This window comes from Carettochelys insculpta, chromosome 11 (assembly GCF_033958435.1).
Source record: "Carettochelys insculpta isolate YL-2023 chromosome 11, ASM3395843v1, whole genome shotgun sequence".
NCBI lineage: Eukaryota > Metazoa > Chordata > Testudines > Carettochelyidae > Carettochelys > Carettochelys insculpta.
Window position 1 is genome coordinate 27,754,425 of NC_134147.1, and position 24,148 is coordinate 27,778,572.

The window sequence follows — 24,148 nt, forward strand, 5'->3', positions numbered from 1 at the left end:
GCAGGCAGAGGAGGTGAGAAGTTAGGTTGGGCTCAGAAGGCAAAAAACACTTGTAGATTCTTTCGGTGGGACTTGCCCATTTGATGTGTAACCACCAGCCAGGCTAGATCTGAACTAATGGTCTCCCCATTGGAATAATGTACAGGTTGATCCTCTCTTGTGCGGTATCCTTGGGACCTGACTGATGCTAGACAAATGAATTTGCTGGACCAGGGGAGGTCACTATTGTCTACCACATAACCAACACTTCTAAGAGCCCAGTAAGCAGTGGAAGATATTTAGGGGTAAATTAGGGCTAAATAACAGCACAAAACACAGGGAGCCAGGACTGGTGGCTGGAAACAAACTTTATGGGACCACAGGAAACTTGGCCATACCCACAGTCAGTGGTCATCTGGCTAACTGAAATCATTTTGGATTACAGATGTTGCCAGACGAGAGAGTTCTGGATTACAGAGGGCTGTGGTGGATTCTCCCCTTCTTGTAGTCTTTAAATCAAGACTTGATGCCTCACTAAGAGAGGTGCTAGTGCTTAACTAGAAGTTGAGAATTTGGCACAAGAATTACTATGGGACATTCCTTGGCCTTCTGACCTAATGGTACCTTCTGACCTTAACTCTTCTGATCTGCCTTCAGGTCCAGGGGCATGTTTCTTTTGTTGTCACTGGATGGGGTTGCAGTTGAGTGGGTGGTATACAGAGCCAGTAGAACAACGAGAAGTCCTGTGGCACCTTATAGACTAACAGATTTATTGCAGCATAAGCTTTTGTGGGCAAAGACCTATTTCGTCTTTGCCCACAAAAGCTTATGCTGCAATAAATCTGTTAGTCTATAAGGTGCCACAGGACTTCTCTTTGTTTTTGCAGATGCAGACTAACATGACTACCCCTCTGACACCTTACTTCAGATACCAGTTCTGCCTCTGAGCTGCTGCAAGGCCTTGGGCATGTCACTTCAGCTCCCAGCCATTGTCTATCTTGTCTGTTTGGACTGTACTCTTTCTGGGTCAGCACACTGGGGCTCTGATCTCATTCTAGATGCTATCTTATTACAAAGAGCACTGTTTAGCAGTAAACTTCCTCCTGCTGTACTGGAAACCCAAACAAAGCTGCACAGAGGCTATTTAATGAGAACCAGGAGAAACAGGCCAGTTTAGCTTCTCTCCCCTGAGGTAAGCGAAGCACAGGAAAAGGAAACAAACTACATGGTTGGTGGAAAGCTGACCTGCTGTGGAAAGCTTTTTGTGTTTGCTGATTTAAAGCTGGGGGAAATAACCCATGCAGAGAATTAGAGCGCCTCAATGTGACTGGTTTTAACCTGATGGTGTCCCTTTAAAATGCTAGCTGGAGACTGAGCCAGGCGCAATGTGCCAGTGGCCCTTAGCGACTGTGCCAAGGCATCCTGTGGCTGCCTGTGTTTAGCACGATGACTGCAATGCAGCTGCTCTAACTGGAGTGGGAGAGGCCCAGGAGCCCTGTGTACCTTTTAGTGTGATGCAGGCAAGCTCCTGTGTTTGCAGTCCTGCCGGTGCTGCAGGGGTTAAGCTCTGCTTGGCTGTGCACAAAATACTGAGGCAGGCTGCCAGAGCACTGTATGAACTGCACCTCCCCTCTTTCCTGTTGCTGCCTGTGGAGCATCTGCAGGCATGGGAGGGGGTTAATGTCACGCTCAGTGTGAACTGTCTTGGGCAGGAACCCCGGCATGGCGGGAAGCCCTGAGCGGCCGTGCGCTCTGTGCTCCCCAGGGGTATGGTCCTCTTTCCCTGTGCCCAGGCTCCAGCCTGGGCAGGTTTATCCTGCCAACCCCTTGCGCACCCTTGAAAAGCCAGCGATTTGCTGCTCCCAGCATGTGAAGAGCCCAGCTAGTCTCTGGGGTCCCAGTGCTGGTGTGGAGCTGGCAGTAAGTGTGACAAGTCCTGCCTGAACCAGTGGGTTCCTGCACTGCTGCTGTCAGTCCCCATCAGTCCCATAGGCAGAGACCAGCTCACAGTATCCCAGTGATGTTACGGCGCTCAGGTTTTGCACTTAGCATTTGCATCCAAGACCTGGTCGTAGCCCCATTTCCCCTCTGGGGGAGCTCTGAGGTCAGCAGTGGCAGAAGCAAGGCTGCACTCTTCCTGGAGGTAGTGCCCAGGAGTCCTGTGATTCAGTTCCCTGCTCTAGCGAGTAGGTGAGCGTCTCCCTACGGCCTTTGTGCAGATGGCTTCTCCATGGGCGCTGAACACCTGAATGTCCTTCCTTTGTTATGGATGGTGCTGGTTTCTAGCTGTGCTGAACCCCTCCTCTGCTGTCTGTGGAGAGGAGCTGGCTGGAGGACGATTTCTTCCGACAGTCATTCGGGAGCAGCATCTGCATCACGCGGTGTCTAGTGCTACCCGTGTGCTAATGAATGAGCATGGAGCATCTGCAGAGGTCCTGCCCTGTGCAGCCTGGGATGCCGGGGAAGTGCGGGCTGGAGAAGCAGGCCTGCCCTGGGAGCATGTCCCTCACTGGGCACCCAGGGCCCTGCTGTTCTTGCAGCAGGTAGGGGTGGAGCAGCTGTGGCGGGTAGATTCAGACTGCTCCTGCTGCAAGCAGGGCTGGTTTAACATCACGCTCTTCCTGCATCACTGCTGCCACATCTCATCTGGCTCCTTTGCAGAGACCAGCCCACAGTAGCCCGAACCCTTTGCCAGGAGAGACTTGTTCTCCTCCAAGATGGACCTACAGTATGCACATAGCTTGGCAAGCGTGGCAGGTACCACCTAAGCTCACAGGGTAGGCCCTGGCAGGACTGCACCATGCCTCGCTGGTGCATAGTACTTCCACCGGTCCAGGGGGGCAGCACCAGAGAAAGGGTTAACCTACAACTATGCTCTCTTGCAGCTATCCCAGGCAAAGCCCTGTGTTTCCTGTAAGGTGCCTGCTTGGGCGGCCCCCCAAGAGAGATGGAGGTGGTACCCAGCTGATGAGCAGAGCACCCACAACCGGCATTGTGTGTGTCTACTGGTGGTGCACATCCCCCACATGCCTTGGTGCACTTAACAAAAATTATTCAACTCATGGGTAGAAAAAAATGAGGGGGAACCCTGGCAAAGCCTCTCCCTTGTCAGTTAATAGGAACTGCCAGTCTCCTCTGCCAGGGCAGTCTGTGGAGGGCTGGTGTTGTCTGTAGCTCTTCAGTGGTGCTGGGCCCTGAATAAGATGCTAGCACAGCCTGTGTCCCAAGGAGCCTACAGCCCGAGGACAAAAATGGCCAGGACTGTTCAAATGGACTATCTCCCCCACCCTGCTTCTCAGAGGTGGTGGGGTTGGGGCTGGGGCTGGTTAGGGCCTGTTTATCCTTGTAAGGCAGCGGTGTCCAGTATGCTCCCTGTTCCCCACATGTGGCAAACGGGGCAGCCCAGTGTGGAGAAGAGCAGCTCGGGAGAGCTGCACACATGAAGCGCCCCTCTGGCCAGTCCATGCACACACCCCACCACATGGTGGGACAAGCACGTGGTGGCTGTGGCGGCTCCTCCAGCCCTGGTGGGCTGCAGCCGCATTTTGGGGTGGCTCACGCGGCGGTGGGCTGCAACTGAGCTTCAGGGAGGCTTCCATGAGTAATCTGGGGGGTGGGTGGTGCCTGGCTGGGGCTGGGGGGCCTGTGGCGATCATTTACATCCCTTTTGGACTCTGCTGCTGTATGGGATCTGGATAAGCAGAGAATAAGGGGCCTGGCATGGCTGCCTCTGCCCAGGGCGTTAATCCCTTTCTGCCTTCGGCTGAAGTTCAGCCGGAGCTAGTTAACCTCCCTTGTCCTCTCTCCATCTTCTGAGCCGCTGGCGGTCAGCATGCTGGGATGTGAGCACTCGAGGCCAGGTGGTGCTGGGCTTTCATTCTTTTGGCGGTGTGCTGGTTTAGGGCTGGCTCAGGTTCTCTGTGGGAGTAGCCACGTCCAGCCCTGCCAGGCTGAAAGGTTGGAAACCTCAGAGTCCATGCATATAAAGCCCAGTGAATCCAAGTCCCAGCTGAGAAGTTTTGTGTGCCGTTTGCAAAACGCTGCCCCTTGGCCCTGGCCCCGGGAGACCTCAACCTTGCTGTCTCCTTGCTTGACATTATTGGATCCACTCCCCATTGAGCAGGGGAAGGGCTGCAGGTGAGTTCCGGGCTTTAACTCTAGTTTGGCGGTCCCTCCCTCCCTGCCTGTACAGTGGGAATGCTGGCCAAGGGGCCTGGATAACAGCATGGAGAATGCTAGGGACAAGCAGTAGAGGCCGGATCTGGAGGTGGCACATGTAGGCGAGGGCTCTGCTGGCTGTGGGCGAGGGGCTCTGATGGCTATGGGGTTAAAGGGGAGGGTTGATTTCCCTCTGAGAAGCTCACACTATGAGGAGAGCATGACCAGCTCTGGTGAAAACTTCTTCCAGAGGAGGACTCTGCCCATTGGGGAGCTTAAGACCAGCCAGTCTGAGCTCCAAGTCCTTGACCTGGGGTGGTGTGGCCAGGGCAGATTGGCCCCTCGGGGTGGTGAGCTTCTGGCACTTTGTGCCCTGAATTCTCTTGTGCTGGGGTGGAACTGAGGTGGAGTTGATATCTGGAAAATACAGAACGGCATTACCTAGCCACACGTTTAAAGAGTTTGCTATAGAGCCACCCAGCTGGGATCTCAGATTCACTGCTGGTTCATACACTTGTGCACGTGTGGAAGGGAAGGGGCTTGTTCCTTTCTATGTCTGCTCTTCCTTTCTTATTAAGATCAAGTGCTGTGACCCTCCTAGTAGCAACTCTGCTCCATCTGGGGCTCTGTCTCCTCTCCCACCCTCCCCAAAAGGACGCACTAATCTAACAGATCATTTCATCGCTTGACCTCAGGGTTTGAGGTGGAAAACTCTCTGTATTCAAATTTTGCTGCATCTTGATTTTTGCTTATTTTTAGCCAAGTCTCTTCGAGGCTGGCTTTCCCTGCAAGCCCAGCAGTCTGTTGTTAATTACCTGGCTGTTCTAACTTCTCCCAGCTGAAGGGTTGCATTAACTCACCAGGAGCCTGAAGGCGGTGCCGGATCTGCATAAAACCAAGGGGATTGCGGGGGCTTCCTCTTTGGTGTGTGGAAGTAGCTTATAGAAACTACAGCTCCCAGCATGCACTGCCCCGTAGCCGCCAGCCAAGATGACACTCTCTAGGCCAGTGTTTCCCATTTTTATTTGGCTACAGATCCCTTTTAAACTCTAAAGAATTTTGTGGAACCCCATTCCCAGGCTCTGCCCCCCTTGGCCTCCAAACCCACTCCCCATCTCCAGGCTTTACTTGCCTCAGCCTCCCAAACCTGTCCCACCCTCACCCCCAGGTTTAACCCCTCTCAGCCTCAAATCTGGCCCCTGGCACTAACTTCACCCATGGTACTGGCGGGGGAGCCTATGCCAGGCAGCCACATACACCCAGCGGAAGGAAGGCTGGTGTGGAGGTGTTGTGGAATTGAGCCGAGCCACGCCCACCCAGAGGTATGTGGCCGCTCAGGTAGCAGAGCGACTGAGGGGCTCTTTGTGGCTCCCAACCCTGCTGCCACTGAAATAACAGAACTAAATTAAGTTGGGTTAATGGCCGGATCCCTCCCACCACCCTGCGGATTAAGTTTAGTTCTATTGTTTCAGCGGCAGCAAGGCAGGGAGCTGCAGAGGAGTCAGCTATTGTAATGGAATTCTCTCGTGGAACCCTTATTTTCCCTTCAGAATCTGGGGGTTCTGCAGAACATTTGGGACACACTGGGGCATGTCAAGGGCCATAGAGTATTTTGGCCGCATGCTTTAATTAAACAGGAGGAAGACCACAGGACGTGTGCTGCATTTGTCCTAAGAGGCGGTGCATTGCTTCCTCCACCCTCAGACCTGTCCAGACTGTTGCAATGGCTTGTTGCCAGCAGATGTTAAAGGAAAATGCTGGTGCTGCTCCCTGCCAGTTCTCTCCTTTAAGGGAGTTGCTATGCATGGACAGAGGCAGATGCCACTGGGTGCACATCTGCATGTGTCTCATCCCTGGGTGTGTGTATGGAAAGCTGAACAGAGCAGCTGGAGCTTTGCCTTTTCATAATCCTCCCAGGACTGGTCAAGATGCTAATGGTGCTGGGAACATTTGAACAAACATGTTCTGCTGATGGCTAGGTTCCTCTTTTCTTGTGTGGACCAAATGCTAATAGCAGGACTGGAAGTGCTTCTCTGGGCCCTAGGCCCCCCCGCTGAGGATCGAAAAGTACTCTGCTCCCATACAAATGATTTTCTGCAGGCAGCCAAAAGGTTTTAGTTTTCAAGATACACCGTGGTTGGGTAGCTATGAACTCGTTCACGCTGGACAGTCCGTTGTACTGTTTTCCTTGCTGAATTGCAAAGGAAGGGGACACATACCTTTGATAAGTCCCATGTTTGTTTTATGGCTGCGGTAGGACCGTGCTCTTAGAGTGCCCCTTTCATATGTGGAGGTCAAACTGCTTTGCAAACACACAGCCCAGCAGAGCACCTGGGAGGTACATCGCAGCTGCTTCCTGCCTTTCCACTCCCGGCAGCCCAGACACAGGAGGAAGTTAAGTGACTCACTCAAGGTCACTGAGTGACTCTGTGGAACATTTGGCAGCTGCTGCCTACTTGTCTAAATTCCACTCATAGGCCAGGGGTTCCCAACCTTTTCCAGTAGTGCTGAACCCCCTCCCCCAACTATTTGTGCCCAGTAGTCACCCTCCAAATCATTTATGGATCCCCATCAGAGCCAATTCTGTTTTGTATGATCATTTTTATTTCTTTTATTTTCTCACAGACCCCAGGTTAGGAACCACTGCACTAGACAACTCTCTCACCCTACACCACATCGCAGGGGGTGGAGCTAGGCTCTGATCTAGGCGGCACCAGGAGTGTGTGTGTGTGTGTGTGTGTGTGTGTGTAAAATCCTGACTGCAGCAGATGTACTAACAAATCCAAGGGTAACTGGGATTTGGATGGGTCTGATTCAAAGCCCATTGAAGTCATTCTGTCGACTTCAGTAGACTTTGAATCAGAGCCAGCGGGTGAGTGTGATATGAAATTTGTAACAATGATTCCGCTAGCTGGGGAATGCTGGCAAAATCCCTGAGAATATGTTTTTAATTAGTGCGGGGGAAAAGGAAAGAGTTATGCTTAGCTGAGGTGCATACAGTTGCATATAGAGTACAAGCATCTCCTGGTAGAACTACAAGCCTTTTCTTTCGTTATTGCTGCCAAGCTTTACAAGCCTTTCCATGAAGGCAAACCTAAAAATACACTTACTGTCTTGTCTATTGCACACATGGGCTTTCCTTCCTCGATGTACCCTTCCTGCCTTTGCTAATTACCAGCGGAGTAGGTTTGTTTCTTTGTCCGTTTCTTGTGGCAGACCACAGCAAGTGAGCTTTTGTGGGGCAGACCCACTTCTTCAGATCTAGAAATAGAACTAGAAAGCTCATCACCTAATAAATTATTTTTCTTAGTCTTTAAAGTGCTACATGGCTGCTGGTTTGTTTTGTGAAGAGACAGACTAACAGGGCTACCTCTCTGTGACTATTCACAGCAAGTGAGTCATAGTGCTCAAAGATAAAGACCCACTAAGTCACATTTCTCCCATTCTTTGGGGGACCATTCAGGATAGTTCCCTATTCATTAATTTTCTGCCCTAGCTTAGTTTTCAAAGTGCTGCTCATCCCTGAAATGTGACTCTAAAGCTGCTGGGCTCTTTGTTCCTTATCTCTCTGGCTCCAGATCAGTTTTCTTCTGTTTGAGGAGAGAGGTGGTTTTTCTAAGTGCTGTCTCTGTAAACATGCCTGGGACTCCAGGAGTCAGACTAGGCGCCTGCTGACTTATGTATCATGGCCACAAATGAAGGTGCTGCAAGGAGAACATAGGTAATGAGCAAGACTGTTAGATGCCTGAGCGAAAACAGAATCCAGCTTGTGCTACTGTGGCTGTACTGACTCTGCAAGGCTAAAAGCAGTAAAGTGAGCTCTGGGGACCCTGAATGCACGTGGGATGCAGGTCTGTTGTTTGCTCCTTGCTAAGCATAACTGCACTTAAAATGGTCCAAGCAACAGGGCTTCTGTCAACCCTTAGAGTAGGCTGTTTTGTGACATGTTGGATGCGGTCCACTTTTCTATCAGTCTGTGCCCTTGTGAGGCACTGTATTAGAGAGTTTTCCTTGTTACAAGACCTAAATTCCTGCTCACCCCTGAAATCCAGATTCCTTCCTTGCACTCTTGGTTCTACCCATTTGTGCCTCCCTCTATGATTTTTCTTTTTTTACAGCTCCATCTGATGTCATGAACACAATATTCTGACTGGTCTGCAGGGTCCAGCAGGAGGGAGCGCAGTGGGCTGGAAAGGGGGTGAATGGCTTGTCTCCTTATCTTTATTGGAAAGCAAGTCGGACGCAGGCATTTATGGGGCAAGTCAGTGGCTTTTGCGTGAAAGGGTCTTTAAAGTGTGTGTTGGCATTGGCTGCAGTCAGGCAGGCAGAGAGTCCAGCCCAATCTAATTCATGGAGCAGCTGAGAGCAGAGTCTCAAACAATCAGGGCTTCATGGCCACTTTAAAGGTGAAACTGTGAGCATGGTTCCTTTCCAGCGGAGGATAAAGGGGATTTGACCAAGTCTGGCATTTGTCGGCTGCGTCTGTTTTGCTTCTGATGGCTGGTTTCCTGCTGCGCGTGTATAGGGGAGTCTCTCTCTAAAATAAATACAAATGATTCCCCTGCAGTGCCTGGGCCCTGCCTGGCTCCTCTCCTGGCTTCTCTTGCATTGCTGATGTTTGAGTCATCCTTCTGCGGGGTTGTTCCCTGTCACAGGAAGTTCTTCCCTGTTTACTTTTCTGGCCAGGCAGAATAATGGAATGTATTTTTAGGCCTATTTGCATTGCTCCCTGAGTTGGCATTAACATGCGGCCTGGGCTTGGGTGTAGCTTTTTAATGCAGTCCATTTCAGACCTGGGCTTGGCTCCAAGGTGTCTGCCTGGCGGTTTCCGAAGTCCTGTATCCACAGTGGCCATATTTGCGGAAGAGGATTAGTTTCCTGTTGGCAAACAAATTGCTAGGTCTCCAGTGGGAATGCGGTTTCCTGTTGGAACCTGTGGGAGGCTGCCTTGGGGCATCTTTGCTGTGCCAGGGTGGAAAGACAGTGCAGTTGTCATGGAGCAGGCCTGGGGGTCAGAAGGGTTCTGTTCCTCACTTTGTCCCAGAGTTCCTTTGTAGGATCTTTGGTGAGCCACGTAGAGCTCAGCCCTGCAAGGCCCAGGTGATGGAGTGGTTAAAACAGAGGGGTCTAGTACATCTCCCACTCCCCACGTGTGGCAAATAGGACACCGCGGTGCAGCGAATATGGCTGTCGAGCCACAAGTGGCTCTTGGAGCCTTTAAATGCGGCTCCTTCTGAGAGCTGCACGTGGAAAGAGCTACTTTCCTCCCCCGTCACGCTGCACACGCGTCCCATCACTTGGTGGGGGAAGCACATTGCAGTCCCGGCGGTGGCTCCGGAGGCTCTGGTGAGTCACCAGCACTGAATTAGAGCAGGGACACTGGGGATGCCTGGCTCTAGGGGAGAGGGAGGCATTTGTTTAGGGGGAGTTCTGGGGGTGCCAGGCTCTGGAGGAGGACATTAATTTACGGGGTTGCACTGGGGGTGCCTGATTCTGGGGAAAGGGGACATTTACTGGGGGGGAGCACTGGGGTGCTTGGCTCTGGGGTAGTGGGTGGGGGGAAATACAATCACATGTGGCGATTTTGAATTGCCATTGGACTCCGCTGGGTTAATCCTGGCCACTCTGCACTAGCGTGCCCGCTGCTGGTAGTGGTGACAGGGCATGTTGGGAGGGGAGGTTAGCGCAGAAGCAGGCTGTGGCTGTTGTGGGAAGAGGGCCTGTGGTAACATTCAAGCCGTTGCCATTCTCAGAATGGGCTGTAGCTCCAATGGAGAAACCTAGCATGAAGGAGATCCCCTTTTCCCTCAATGAGCCCCCAGCAGAAACGGCATTGGATTGGCCAGATGTCTCTGGGCTCTCATACAGAGCCTTCTACTTCATTCAGTCACTGCTCAGTCCGAGTCCTCTGTTCAATTTGACTCCAACCTCAGGAACCCAAATCACTTTTTTATATTTAAATAATAAAACGTCCTGTTTCTTTTAGTCATTATCGATCGCTTTAGGCTGGTATTATTGGATAAATGCAATCACCAGGTGTGGGAAACTGCCTTGAATAGCAGAGCCAAAGGCATGAAGGAGAGAGGAACTACTGCCTAAGGAGGATCCATGTAAAGGAGCGGAGTTAGCACCTAAAAGCTCTGTGCATCTCTTTAAAGAAACAAAAGCTCTATGGGCTCCATCCTGTCTCCTTCTCTGCTCATGTTTGCTCTGTCTTGCTCTGCACTTCGTGGCCTGCTCCGTTTTCTGTATGTCCAGACGCTCCTTTGGAGTGACACGAGGCCTTTCAGTGCCTTCCAGTACCCATCTCCCCACCAGCACGACTCTGTTACCTAATCCCTAAAACATGCAGCTAACCAGAGATAGCCAAAGAGCGTAACTTAGCGTTGTGCTTTCTGTAAAGAATTGCCTAGAGTAGTGGTTCCCAACCAGGGTCTAAGAGGGTACTGTTGGGGGTCCGTGGAAAAAATAAGATAGATAAAAATGATTATTGAAAATAAGTTTTAAATAAACGGCAAAGTGACAATCTACTATTTTTAAATTAAATCTCTTCCAATAACATTATTAATTGCTGTGCAAAAATCTATGTTGTGGTTTTCTTTTTCATTTAGCAGCTAGAATTGGCTTTGAGCGTGTGTGTGTGTGTGTCTGTGAACAGTTTTGAGTGGTAATTGGGGGTCCACACTAGTGAAAAGGTTGGGAACTAGTGGCTGAGAGCAGTGTTTTATGTAGGCATTTACAGGGAATCCTGCTCTACTCCTTCCCATTGCATGTTGTCGTGTCTGTCCTGACTCCCTCCTCTCCCCAGTCTGTCGTCATCCTTTGTTCAATCTAATTGTTATTTCTTTGTGAAAGAGATCTAGATACTTACACCTCTGTCCTTCCATAGCTATAACCATATAAATAACTTAGTAATAGTGTAGTGCAGTATTTCTCAACCTTTTCTTTTCTTTTTTTTTTTTAAATAAAGTACACCTTAAAAAAATACTACCCCCAGACTTCTCTCGCATACCTCTAAGGGTGTGCGTATCACTGGTTAAGAAGCATGGTCTGAAGGTAATCTGAGGTCTTGAAGCAACTGCCATTCAACCTTTCCAGATTACTGTCCCCTGTGCAGGAGTTAGATTTGTTTTCCATACCAGCAAGTTACACCTCACTTTATAACTACTTACTTACGAGAACATGTAAAAATATCGCAGAAGACTACTTCTGAAACTTTCTGACTTTCTACCATCTTCTTCTCAAATAAATGAATTCTAATATTGTACTGACATTTCAGTAACAGAGAGATAGCTGTGTTAGTCTGTATCCTAACAAAAAACAGCAGTCCTGTAGCACTTTAAAGACTAACAAAAAAAAATTCATTAGTTGATGAGTTTTCCTGGGTCAGACCCACTTCTTCAGATGTGGAGATAGTGCTGTGCTGGAAATTTTAGATGTGCAGCACCATCTCCAGATCTGAAGTGGGTTTGCCCCAGGAAAGCTCATACAATATTTTGTTAGTCTTTAAAGTGCTACAGGACTCCTTTTTCGTTTTGTTACATTTCAGTGTAAGGCATATGGACCAGTAGAAACAAGTGATTGTCTGTCTAAATGAACTTTTAGATTGTACTGACTTTACTAGTGGTTTTTATGTAACCTGTTGTAAAACTAGGCAAATGCCTAGATGAGTGGATGTGGCCCCCGGAAGACCTCAGTGTACCGCCAACGGTACACGAACCCCTGGTTGAGAAACACAGGTGTAGTAAGTAGTGTTCCTGAGCACCACTGCCCCCTCCTCAATAGAGTTAGACCAGTTCAGTTGTGTAGAGTCTATTGCTGATACGTTTGTCCATCTTTTGTGCCTCAGGTGTTAGGGCGCTGGACTTCAGGGGCCGGGGGGAAGATCTTCCTTTTCTCCCTGGTGTTATCAAGGTGGAAGCTCGGAACAGTGATGATACCAAATATGGCAACCTTGAGCCATTGTAGGTGGCCACGCATTTGTTACAGAAAGTGTGTTGTTCAGACTTTGCAATCGAATTGTGCTCTCGTGCACTCTGTGAATGGTGCCTCATTGCTCACCGGGGTGAGATCAACCACTTAGTTCAGTCACTGTAACTGAGAGACTGTCTTGACTGAAATAAGAGGCAGGCACTGTGTGGGACTTGCTCCTATTTGCCAAATGCCATTAGAACAGGGGGACCCTGAGCATCTGACATCTCAGCAATGGGGAATGAGGGAACATTTCCTTGGGGAAGAAGAAGGGTGAAGATGCTCTGGTTCCTCTGCCCATGGCAGGAGCAACATGCTGCAAATACAGGGTAGTGTCTTCAGAACCAGGCCTCACCAGGGAGGGTGCCTCTGGACTAGCACTGGCGGGGCAGGCTGTGTGTGTGATGGGTGAGGTGGGGGAAGGTTATTATGGAAGGAACAAGTATTATGCTTCCCCCTGTTACTGGAGAGCTACTGATAGGCCTGGATGGGTGACTGATGGGTGATAGACCTGAAGGGAGCCATTGCTAGAGGAAGGATGGCCTTATGGATGAGGTACTGGACTGGGAGTCAGGAGATCGTGGTTTTATTTCACCCCACCCCAGTCCACTGATTCACTGTGTGGCAATGAGCAAGTCACGTGCCCTGTCTGGGCCTCTTTCCCCATCAGTAATATGGTGGTCGGTGCTTAATTTGTGATGAGACGCGGGCTGGAGCTGAAGCTATTTTTTTACTTTCATAACTGACGCAGCAAGTCCAGAGGTGCTGAGCCTCAGCCCTGGCACAGATTAAGCTCTGGTAATGATGATGTCCCCTGGCCTCTCTGAATGGGACAGGCAATTGATATTTGTAAAGGACTCAGATACTCAGAGCAAAAACCATGCCAAATAGTTATCCCCTGGCTATGTGGCTGGATGTATGAGTGTGGGGATATCCCAGGGCCAGGCTTTGCCCTACATTGTCTGGGCTGTCTGTTGCTGAGAGGGCTGCCTGTTTCCAGAGGTTTGGAAGCCTCCCCCTGAAGGCGTCATTCAATGTGCAGATCTTTCAGACAAGTCCCGTAAAAGTCAAGGTGCTGTCTCTGCCGTGTGTGTTTAAAGATTGCCTGGCATTTCTTTGTAAGGCCTTCTGTGTGCTTAAACCTTAGTCCGACCTAGCCACAGCACTGTGGTGAGTGACAAATCCATCCCCCAGGGCACTGTAACTAGACACAGTGCAGACACCTCCCGGTCAATGCAAGAACGCTTCTGTCAGCTCCTGTGGCTTGAGAAGGTGAAGCTCCTCCAGGGAGAGAGAAGCCCTTTCCCTCCCTGTTTTCCCTCTATAATCCTACAGGGCAGAGTGCTTCTATAGCACTTGCAGGGTAGACATGGTCTAAGAGTTGGGGTTTGAGCTATGGGAGCTTGGGCTAGAGTTTGTCTATCCTTTTTCCTGTCTACTGTGCTCCACCCCAGAAGTGGTTACGTTCAGAGGCTCAAGTAGCGATGTATGAATATGCCATTTGCTAAGTGCTTGGGCTCTTTTACAGTGACTAGAGAAACATGCGTGGTACCATTAGTACTAATGCCAGGGCTGGTCTCTTGAAATCAGTTAACTCAGCACCAAAGTGGCTTTGCACTTAAACACTTGGATCAATCTCTCCGCGCTGCTCCTACGCAGCCATGTTAGTTTGTGCAATGTGTATCTATGGCTGCATAAACAGCCCTCTAGGCTGGTACCTTACAGAGCCCTGGGGATGGGAGGAGGCGTGGTTAGGACCTCAAAGGCTGCCTGTAAAACAAACAGCAAGGGCAACTTAACTTGGCACCTGCTCAGCTGGCGCAAGCTCCCAGGGCTGCTTAGAATTGCACTTACCGCATGGAGCAGGAGCCAAAGTCTTGCTCGAATTACCTGGTGTGCCAGGAGGGAGCTGCCAGGGCTGCTGCTGAGACAGTGCTGCTAAGGTCGATCTGCCAAGGACCCTGGTTTGGTTCCCTTGGTGATACCGTGCATAGCTCTGGTGGTCCTTTCACAGTGGACTCTGGGGGCAGGGGGAGAGAGCCTGGGAGGCAGGCACACCTGGAAAGGCCTCTGCAGAGAGTGAATGTGTGGACAGGACCTCCCCACCCCTTGCCCCCTCACCTGGAGTTCTGCCAGCCCTTTCCTCTTCCAGGCTAATGTTAAGTTATTGTCAAAGGATGCTGATGTAGGTTTCAGGGTGGGGCAAAGCCAAGGTCGCGGTGACCCCCTCACAATGTACAACCGCCCTCTATTGACTGGTGCTTTCGGGCACCAGCTCTGACCCTGCGGTAGAGGGAGCTGCTGTGGAAGATACAGCCCAGCAGCAGGCCTGAAGAAGAGGAAGGAGCTGGTCCAAGTGGCCCACGTCGGAGCCTGTTGGGCAGCAGAGGGTGCAGGACTGGTTTGGCTGGTGGCCTGGAGCTGAGGTCCTTGTGCGTTTGGTTTCTCCTCGGTGGTGCTGGCCAAGCCCAGAGGGGCAGTGCAGTGGAGCCCCTCTCTGAGCGCGTACAGAGGCGGGTTGGAGGAGGTCTCAGGACTGGGTGGAGTGCAAAGGGTGGTTGATATCATTGGGCTGGTTGGAGTGGGCTGTTCATGCGGGCGGCAGTCGGTGCCCCTGAGGAACGGAAAGGGGCGCTGTCTCATCATAGCTGAATCAGGGGCTCTGTAGCCCTTTCATAAGGTGACCTCATCCTCAGGTGTAGCGGGGTTGCACAAACTGCTGCAGAGCCTCCTGTTGGCCACTCTGGGAATTAGCTCAGTTCCTCAGCAGGGCGCCATGTTGTGGCCGGCGTCTTGCTGGTTGTCGCTCTCCTTTCTCGGATGCCTCCACCTTCTGGCTCTGGAACCGCATCACTCCCTGGACCGCAGTGTTGGCTTCAGGACACTGCCCTCTGGCAGTGCCCGCTGCTCTGGTCTCTCACCCCCTTCCGGAGGTATCAGCAGTCCCCCGTCTCACCACTGCCACCGTGGCCGCTTGCAGCCAAAGTCTAGCTCCTCACTTCAGGGCAAGCTGTAAGTCTCTATTAGCCACCTTCCGAGCAGGCAAGGGGAGGTGGAAGGGGGCAGGGTGTGGTCCTCCACCCATTACTCTGGGACCTGACCCAGGGACCCTCTGGTGGCAGCCATTTCCCATCCTCCTTCACTCTCCTCTACTGCCTCTTGGTCTGTAGGCCACTTCCCTGTGACTGCTTGTATCTTCCTGGCCCTTGTATCAAGGCCACACCCTGGGAGGTAACAGACTCCAGGCTGGAGTCTCAGCCCAGCTCTTCTGAGCCTACTCAGCACTGCTGCACCAACGGTGCTTCCTCTCAGGGAACCACTCCTGCAACTCCCTGGCCAGGACCCAACTGCCCACTGCTCTGCTGAGCAGCTCCTTATAAACAGGCTACTTCAGGACAAGCCACCGTTTGTTTGGCTCCCTTGGAGCATTTTTCTCATAGGCTGGGGCTCTGCACAGGCTCCCTCAAGGCTGGAGTGGGGCAGTTGTCCCACTACCTCAGGGGTCTCCAGAGTCCCACTCCCTTAGCACCTCAAAGGGGGCACCCTGGAAATCTGCTGAGTGGTGCAAGAACCTGGCTGGTGTCTCAAGGAGATCTGCTTGCAGGTGCCTGAGGAAACCTGACTCCCAGAAAATAAAAAAGGAGTCCTGTTGCCCTTTAAAGACTAACAATATAAGTTATTAGGCGATGAGCTTTCGTGGCACAGACCAAAGCTCATCACCTAATAAATTATATCGTTAGTCTTTAAAATGCTACAGAACGTCATTTTTGTTTTGTGAAGATACGAACACGGCTACCTCTCTGAGATGATCCCCAGAAGATGGTAGCCAGGTGACAGGAACAGATTTAACATCAGGCAGGGCAGCTGGCTGTCCCAGGGAGATTGGATTTTGGGAGAAATAAATCTATGGGGTTGATGATACTGTGCACCTACCACCCCATTCATAGAAGGAGCTACTATATCAATGTTAATCCGTGGTATTCTTAGCCCAGTTCTGCATATGGCTGGAAACTGGAACAGAGGGGAAGTGCCTCCCTGAAGGCCATGTGGCAAGTCATTGGCAAAGACAGAATTAGACCCCCCCTGCCCCCAGAGCCCAACTCTCGATCCCCCTGCTCTCGTTTCAGCCAGGCTGTTCTTCTCTCGTACACTTGGCACCATTTATTTCTCCCTTCATTTGTGAAAGCCTTTGTCTTTATAAAAGTAACATCTCTTTAATGACCAGCCATTCAGCACATTAAAGTCCAATTAGGTAACTGGTGAAATGTAGAGAAAGCTGTGTAGGCTGCCTCGTGCGACAGGCGCAGGGAGAATGGCCCAGAGGCACTCACATTGTGGAGTTTCCCAGCCTCTCTGTTTAGGAAGGGGGGTGCCTTTGTGGGGTGGTGGGTGTGAAACACACAGCTATCATGCTGTTGGGCTTGGTACAAGGCCACTCATGGGTTGTTTTACTGTGTGGGAAAGAGACTGGATTGCCACCTTAAGCAGTAGAAATCCTCAGTGTACTCACAGCAAGGACAGGCCTCCCTCAGGAACTGCCCCTACCCATGGTCCTTGGCTTCTCCGCTGAGATGGCCAGGCTGCTGTTGGTAGGAGGGTGGGTTTTGTGAGGTGGACACCTGTCTCCAAGGGCTCGCACAGACTCACCAGTGTGTTTTACATGGGTCTGCTTCACCGCCTTCAGATGGCTGCAGCTTTGCAGCAATGACTTGGGCTGGATTTGAACTAGGGGCTTTGAAGGGGCTCCGCTTTTTGTGCCTGAGCCATCCATTCCCCAGCCGTGCAGCTAGTTTAGATGAGAGGGAAGCAGCTGGCTTTTCAAAGGAACCAACTGTGGTTTCCCTGGGCTCCTGAGCAGCTAACAAACCCCCTCAAGGACCAGATTCTAAAACCCACAGTGAGCTGCGGCAGAGCTGCCAGGCACTGAGGTGTGTGGAGTGTCCTGTCACAGTGGGTGGCTTGGTACTGCAAGGCCCTGTTGAGTGTTCCTGGCATGAAAGGCACAGCCCATGGAGGCACTTGTGGTGTGTGTTTTGCCACTCGAGTGAACTGTGAGCCCTCTGCCTGCTGTGTGTGTGTGTGTGTGTGTGTGTGTGTGTGTGTGTGTGTGTGTGTGTGTGTGGAGATGCTGCACACTCACTCTGGGAGCTTTTATGCTCTGTTCCCTCGGCCTTGTGACAGAGCCTGGCTGACTCTCTGGGCTGGTGCTGATGAGGCTGATTGCTTGACAGCACCCCAGAGCAAGCTGCCCATGCTGCTGGGGGGCGCTGGAGCATTGACAGGCTCTGTGGGGAGCCGCAGTCAGTGTGGTGGGAAAAATGGTGCTTGTGTTCTGGACCAGCGAGTGTCAGGGAGGGGAAGCAACGCAGCCGTGAATGGCCGGAGGCTTGCTGGGCTGGTTTTAGGCTCCGTTGTGCTAATCGGCTGTCCCCATGTCTCCCTTTGGATGGGAGGAGTGCCCGTTGCCTCTGCTGCTGGGGCAGGGGATGAGGTGGAAGGGGGGTACATGTGGCTTTCTCTGATGTTGCATCTTCTCCCCAGCTGCATGGGGTTGCTGAATGGCGAGTACAGTAGGGTCACAACATTTGCAAGGGTTCAGTGTTGAGAATCCTCGCAAATGTTGAATTTCATGAAGAAGGCAGGTAGCTAGCTCTGGGCAGCAGCCAGGGGAGACAGAGACTGGTGGCAGGGCCCCAGAGCCCCTGGGGAAGCAGAGGCAGCTGCCAGCACCCCCAGCCCCAGGGGAGTGAGGCCGCTCGCGAATAACTATATTTGTGAATGTGGCACTTGCCAGTGTTGCGAGCTTGCTGTACTGTGCTGGAGGAGATGGATGGAAGGGGTGCTGCATTTCCAATGCATGGCACAGAAAGCCTGCTAGGCCTCCAAAGGGCCAAGAGACACCAAAGCTCCAGAAATGGAGAGTGGCTGGCAGGTTCCCTCCAACTTTTTCTATATGTGGGTGGAATAAATTTTATGTGCACCAAGGCATGTGTGGCTTGTGCACCACCAATAGAAACTCACGCTGCTGCCTGTGGGAGCTCTGCTAATCAGCTGAACAACACCTGAATCTCTCCTGGGCAGCTGCCCAGGTGCTCAGCTTACAGGGAAAACTCTGGTGGGTGGTGAGGGGGGAGTGATGTTATAACCTGAGCTGCAAAGGACTTATTTCCCCTGTTCTTGTCTTTCCCTCTAGGGCTGACCAGGCTGCCAGCGTCCATGATGCCCTGACTGTGGAGCCTAGCAGAAGCAGAGGAGACCGTGGCCCTGTACTACCCCTCCCCTTTCCCTGACCCTCTATTTTGGGTTGGCTTCGCATTATTTTGTGGCTGGGTTTGTGCACAGCCGTGATCGAATGTGACACCGCTGCAATGTGGCTCCTTCGGCTCAAGCACCACTTGTCCGTTAACATCTGGACCCTGCTGCTCTTGGGGAGTGCCTGGCTGCCACTGGCGGAGGGCACCCCCAAGTCCCCTTTCCGGACTTTCTCTGTCACAGACTGGAGCTTGACACACCTGGTGGTGCACAACAAGACTGGGGATGTCTATGTGGGTGCTGTCAACCGGATCTACAAGCTCTCCAACAACCTTACGCTCTTGCGTGCCCACGTGACTGGGCCAGTGGATGATAACGAGAAGTGCTATCCGCCCCCCAGTGTCCAGTCCTGCCCCCATGGGCTGGTCACCACCAACAACGTCAACAAGCTGCTGCTGGTGGACTACTCGGAGAACCGGCTGATTGCTTGTGGCAGTGCCTCCCAGGGCATCTGCCAATTTCTACGTTTAGACGACCTATTCAAGTTGGGAGAGCCCCACCACCGCAAGGAGCACTACCTCTCCAGCGTCAACGAGTCAGGCACCATGTCCGGCGTCATCATCGAGGTGCTTAATGGACAGAACAAGCTCTTCATTGGGACGCCGATCGACGGGAAGTCCGAGTACTTCCCTACCCTGTCCAGTCGCAAGCTGATGGCTAACGAGGAGAATGCGGAGATGTTTGGCTTCGTCTACCAGGATGAGTTTGTCTCCTCCCAGCTCAAGATCCCCTCGGATACGCTCTCCAAGTTCCCCACATTTGACATCTACTACATCTACAGCTTCAGCAGCGAGCAGTTCGTCTACTACCTGACCTTGCAGCTGGACACGCAGCTTACCTCACCTGACTCTACCGGGGAGCAGTTCTTCACCTCCAAGATCGTCCGCCTCTGTGTGGATGACCCCAAGTTCTACTCCTACGTGGAGTTCCCCATTGGCTGCATGCGTGATGGCGTGGAGTACCGCCTGATCCAGGACGCATACCTCAGCAAGCCAGGCAAGGCGCTTGCCAAGCAGCTGGGCATCTCGGAGCAGGAAGACATCCTCTTCACGGTTTTCTCCCAGGGCCAGAAGAACAGGGTGAAGCCGCCCAAGGAGTCCATCCTCTGCCTCTTCACTCTGAAAAAGATCAAAGACAAGATCAAGGAGCGCATCCAGTCTTGCTACCGAGGGGAGGGAAAGCTGTCCTTGCCCTGGCTCTTGAACAAGGAGTTGGGCTGCATCAACTCAGTAAGTGCCTGCTTAGCTGTGGTTGAGGCGGTTGCCTTCCATCCCTGTGGAACTGCTCCCCTGGTGGTCCCCTGGCCGGGCTGCAGCCTTCTCAGAAGGGCTCCTGGTCTATTGTGAGAACTGTGGCCAGCCAGGGTGGGAGCATAAGCTGAGGCAGGGTATCTAGGGGCATCCCATGCTGAGTGTGGAGCATGAGGTTATGGCTCTGGTGTGGAGTGTTCACTGGGTTTTGGTTCACATGGTATTTACTGGTGATGGCTGCTGTGACCCAAATGGTCCCACATTGCATTAGAATCCCAATGTGTTTGTTGATCCAACCACGAGTAGTAAATGCTGCTCCTAACCATGGCACAGAGGGTGTCACTTCTGCCTCAGTTCTACCTACTGTAATGCTGAACAGAGGGCTGGGGGAGGAAAAGAATAGCATCAGAAAGCGTCCAATGCATCCAGGAGCTTTTAGTTGTTACTAGTTTGGTACCCATCAGATCCTTAGGGAGGAGGGCACATAGAGACTTCTTTCTCCTCCTTGAGCCATGCTGGCTCTGGCAACTCAGAGCTCCCGCTAGGATGATGGTACTGGGGCTCTGAGTGATCCCTTATCCAGGGCCTGGGGCCACTCCTAGCAATGCTGAACCTTTCCCAACTTGTGGAGAGTAACACACACCCCAGGGCCCAAGCAGCGGGATGGTGGAGGTGATACCTTGCCATGCCATTTCTGGCTGTGTACAGCACATGGACAGCTGACTCTGCTGTGAATGAGTTTTGGGGATGGAGCTGCACATGGTGACTATTCCCCTCTTAGCCTTTTGCACTACCGGTTGAACCTCCCTTGTCCGGCATCCTCGGGACCAGACCACTGCCGAATGAGAGAATTTGCTGGACCCCAGCAGGTCAATATTGTTTAATGTATTACCAACACTTCCACAGCTTACTGGGCTCTTAGAAGACATGGAGGGGTAAATTACAGCTAAATAATAGCTCAGAACACTGACAGCCAGGACTGGTGTCTGTAAACAAACTTTATGGGACCGTGGGAAACTTGGCCACACCCATGATAAGTGGCTGTTCTGGCTAACTAAAATCAGACTGGGTTACGTACAGGTGTTGCTGGAGGGGAGAGTTCCAAATAAGTGAGGTTCAGCCATATTCACTATGTTGTCAGAGTTGATCCCCTCCTGATCAACTTGGAGCGGGATGTGAGGTAGGGGCATGTAATCTCCCTGCAGATCAGGCTAATAACACGCTTCAAAGAGCTAACCCCGTAGCTCTGGAGAGCAGGGAATGCAGCCTGTCCTCTCCAGGCCCAGGTGGCTCCTTTCCCGCTGGTCCCAGCGCGTAGTGTGGAGATGGAGGCGGTTCAGTGTGCAAACCCCTTGCAAATGGCATCTGCGACTTTTGAGAAGGTCAGAGAACCTGCAAAGGAATCGTGTGTGACTGAGCATGTCGGGGCGGGGAGGGGTGGAGAAGGCAGAGTGAGCATGTGGACAGCAGCCTTGCAGACTGCACAGCTTCCTTGTGGTCCACTCCAAGGCTCCCAAAGGATTTGCTGTCTTTTCCCTGCCCCTTGTTCCACCCTGGGTACACCTGTTGCATATCTTATAGGATGAGTTGGAGAGAAGGAGAGTGCAAGTATGTCTGAGCCCTTGATTACTGCTCTCAGGCCCCATTAGAACAACTGGCCACTGTGGTCCACACCTTCACAGATGATTCAGGACACCTGGTTCAAATGTGCTATGCCCCTAGTAGAAAGTGATTATTCCTGTGAGCTGCAGGCAAGGGGCTAGGTCAAACAGCCAGACCCCAGGCCCTCGCTGTGGGGCAGTCCAGCCTTCTTGGCAGACTGGGAAATAGTCTGCCTCTGACGTGTGACACCCTCTGTCTGTGATCTTACGATACCTGGCACGTGTATGGCCCGTTCAGCCTCTGCCAAACTTCTCTCTGTCCTTGTGCCCTGTTCTGCCCCCTCACCATGGTACAGGACAGTGGTTCCCAACCAGGCGTCCGCAAGGGGTTTGTAGGGGTCCATGGGGGGAAAAAAAAAGATAAATAAAAACAATCATAGAAAAGAAGTTTTAAATAAATTGCAAAGTTACAATCCATTATTATTTTAAAATGAAATCTCTTCTGATAATGCTATTTGCTGTCCATAGAGCTATGATGTGGTTTTCTTTTTCGTTTAATGAAGGTGTATACAGCAGCTAGCATTGGCTTTGATGGGGGTCCACGAATGGTGGAGAGGTGATTGGGGGGTCTGCGCTAGTGAAAAGGTTGGGAATCACTGCTGTAGGACTATTCCTGAAGGGAGGCGTTCTGTGCTGACCTGATCAGACCTGTTCCCCTGGCTGCTGGAAGCCTGAAAATCTTCCTGCTCTGGCTCTCAACATCTTGTTCCTTCCTGAGTGTGTTCAAAGGAGCTGCTGAGGAGCAAGCTGAGGAACTCACTCAGATTGAAGTGACATTAGAGGAGGTTTTGGAGTTAATTGATAAGCTGAATAGTGACAAGTCTCCAGGACCAGACGGCATTCACCCAAGGGTTCTGAAAGAACTCAAATGTGAAATTGCGGAATTATTAACAGTGGTTTGTAACCTATCCTTTAAATCCACTTTGGTACCAAATGACTGGAAGACGGCCAATATAACACCAATATTTAAAAAAGGCTCTAGAGGAGACCCTGGCAATTATAGACCGATAAGTCTAACATCAGTACCAGGCAAATTAGTAGAAACACTAGTAAAGAATAAAATTGCAAGGCACGTAGAAGAGCACGAATTGTTGGGCAAAAGTCAGCATGGTTTCTGCACAGGGAAGTCGTGTCTAACTAATCTATTAGAATTCTTTGAAGGGGTTAATAAACATGCGGACAAGGGGCACCCAGTGGACATAATATACCTAGATATCCGGAAAGCCTTTGACACGGTCCCACACCAAAGGCTTTTATGTAAATTAGGTGGTCATGGGATAGGAGGAAAGATCCTTTCATGGATCGGGAATTGGTTAAAAGACAGAAAACAAAGGGTGGGAATAAATGGTAAATTTTCACAATGGAGGAGGGTAACTAGTGGTGTTCCCCAGGGGTCAGTCCTGGGACCGATCCTGTTCACCTTGTTCATCAATGATCTAGAAAATGAGGTAAGCAGTGAGGTGGCAAAGTTTGCAGATGACACCAAGTTGTTCAGGACAGTCAAAACCAAAAGGGATTGTGAAGAACTACAAAAAGATCTCAGCAAACTGAGTGATTGGGCAGCAAAATGGCAAATGAAATTTAATGTGGGTAAGTGTCAGGTAATGCATGTTGGAAAAAATAACCCAAATTACACGTACTACATGATGGGGTCAAATTTAGCTACGACAGATCAGGAAAGGGATCTTGGAGTTATAGTGGATAGTTCTCTGAAGACATCCACGCAGTGTGCAGCGGCAGTTAGTAAGGCAAATAGGATGTTAGGAATTATTAAAAAAGGGATCGATAATAAGACAAAAGATATCATACTTCCCCTATATAAAACTATGGTACGCCCACATCTTGAGTACTGCGTGCAGATGTGGTCTCCTCACCTCGAAAAAGATATATTGGCATTAGAAAAGGTTCAGAAAAGGGCGACTAAGATGATTAGGGGCTTGGAACGGGTCCCATATGGGGAGAGGCTAGAGAGACTGGGACTTTTCAGTTTGGAAAAGAGGCGATTGAGGGGCGATATGATAGAGGTATATAAAATCATGAATGGTGTGGAGAAAGTGAATATAGAAAAATTATTTACCTCTTCCCATAATACAAGAACTAGGGGACACCAAATGAAATTGATGGGTAGTAGGTTCAAAACTAATAAAAGGAAATTTTTCTTCACACAGCGCACAGTCAACCTGTGGAACTCCTTGCCCGAGGAGGCTGTGAAGGCCAGGACTCTATTAGGGTTTAAAAAAGAGCTTGATAAATTTTGGCAGGTTAGGTCCATAAATGGCTATTAGCCAGGGATAAAGTATGGTGCCCTAGCCTTCAGAACAAGGGCGGGAGATGGATGGCAGGAGATAAATCACTTGATCATTGTCTTCTGTTCTCCTTCTCTGGGGCACCTGGCATTGGCCACCGTCGGCAGATGGGATGCTGGGCTGGATGGACCTTTGGTCTGACCCAGTATGGCCATTCTTATGTTCTTATGTTCTGTCTGGATCTTGCAGAGACAACTCCCTAGTTCTCGCCTGCACAGTTCCCAAAAGGATCTGCCACGCTCCCACTTGTCCGGGGGTAGAGCTCCTTTCAGCACAGCTCAGAGGAGGCATGTGCAATCCTAGTTAACTAACCACTTAAACGTTACATTGGCTGATAAAATTGGGGAACCACTCCAGCCCCTGTGGGTTGGGACAGCCCCCGGACGAGGGCTGCTCTGGCCAGGCTGGAGTGCCCCTACCCAAAACGTGCCCCACAGGGCTAGAGCAATCCCGTGCCTGCAGCGGGTGGGGGCCTGCTCCAGCCCCCACCAGTTAACTATAGCTGGTCAAC

General features: G+C 51.2%; 1 protein-coding gene across 7 annotated transcripts in view; it reads left to right on the forward strand.

Annotated features, from left to right (window-relative positions):
• Positions 1 to 24,148, forward strand: part of PLXNA1 (plexin A1) — a 280,654-nt gene that overhangs the window by 13,317 nt on the left and 243,189 nt on the right. For all 7 annotated transcript variants that reach the window (XM_075005959.1, XM_075005960.1, XM_075005961.1 and 4 more), the window contains one exon: positions 18,302 to 19,649. In XM_075005959.1, the coding sequence (XP_074862060.1) occupies positions 18,477 to 19,649 (1,173 nt within the window). In that variant the 5' untranslated portion in view covers positions 18,302 to 18,476. The remainder of the gene's footprint in view (positions 1 to 18,301; positions 19,650 to 24,148) is intronic.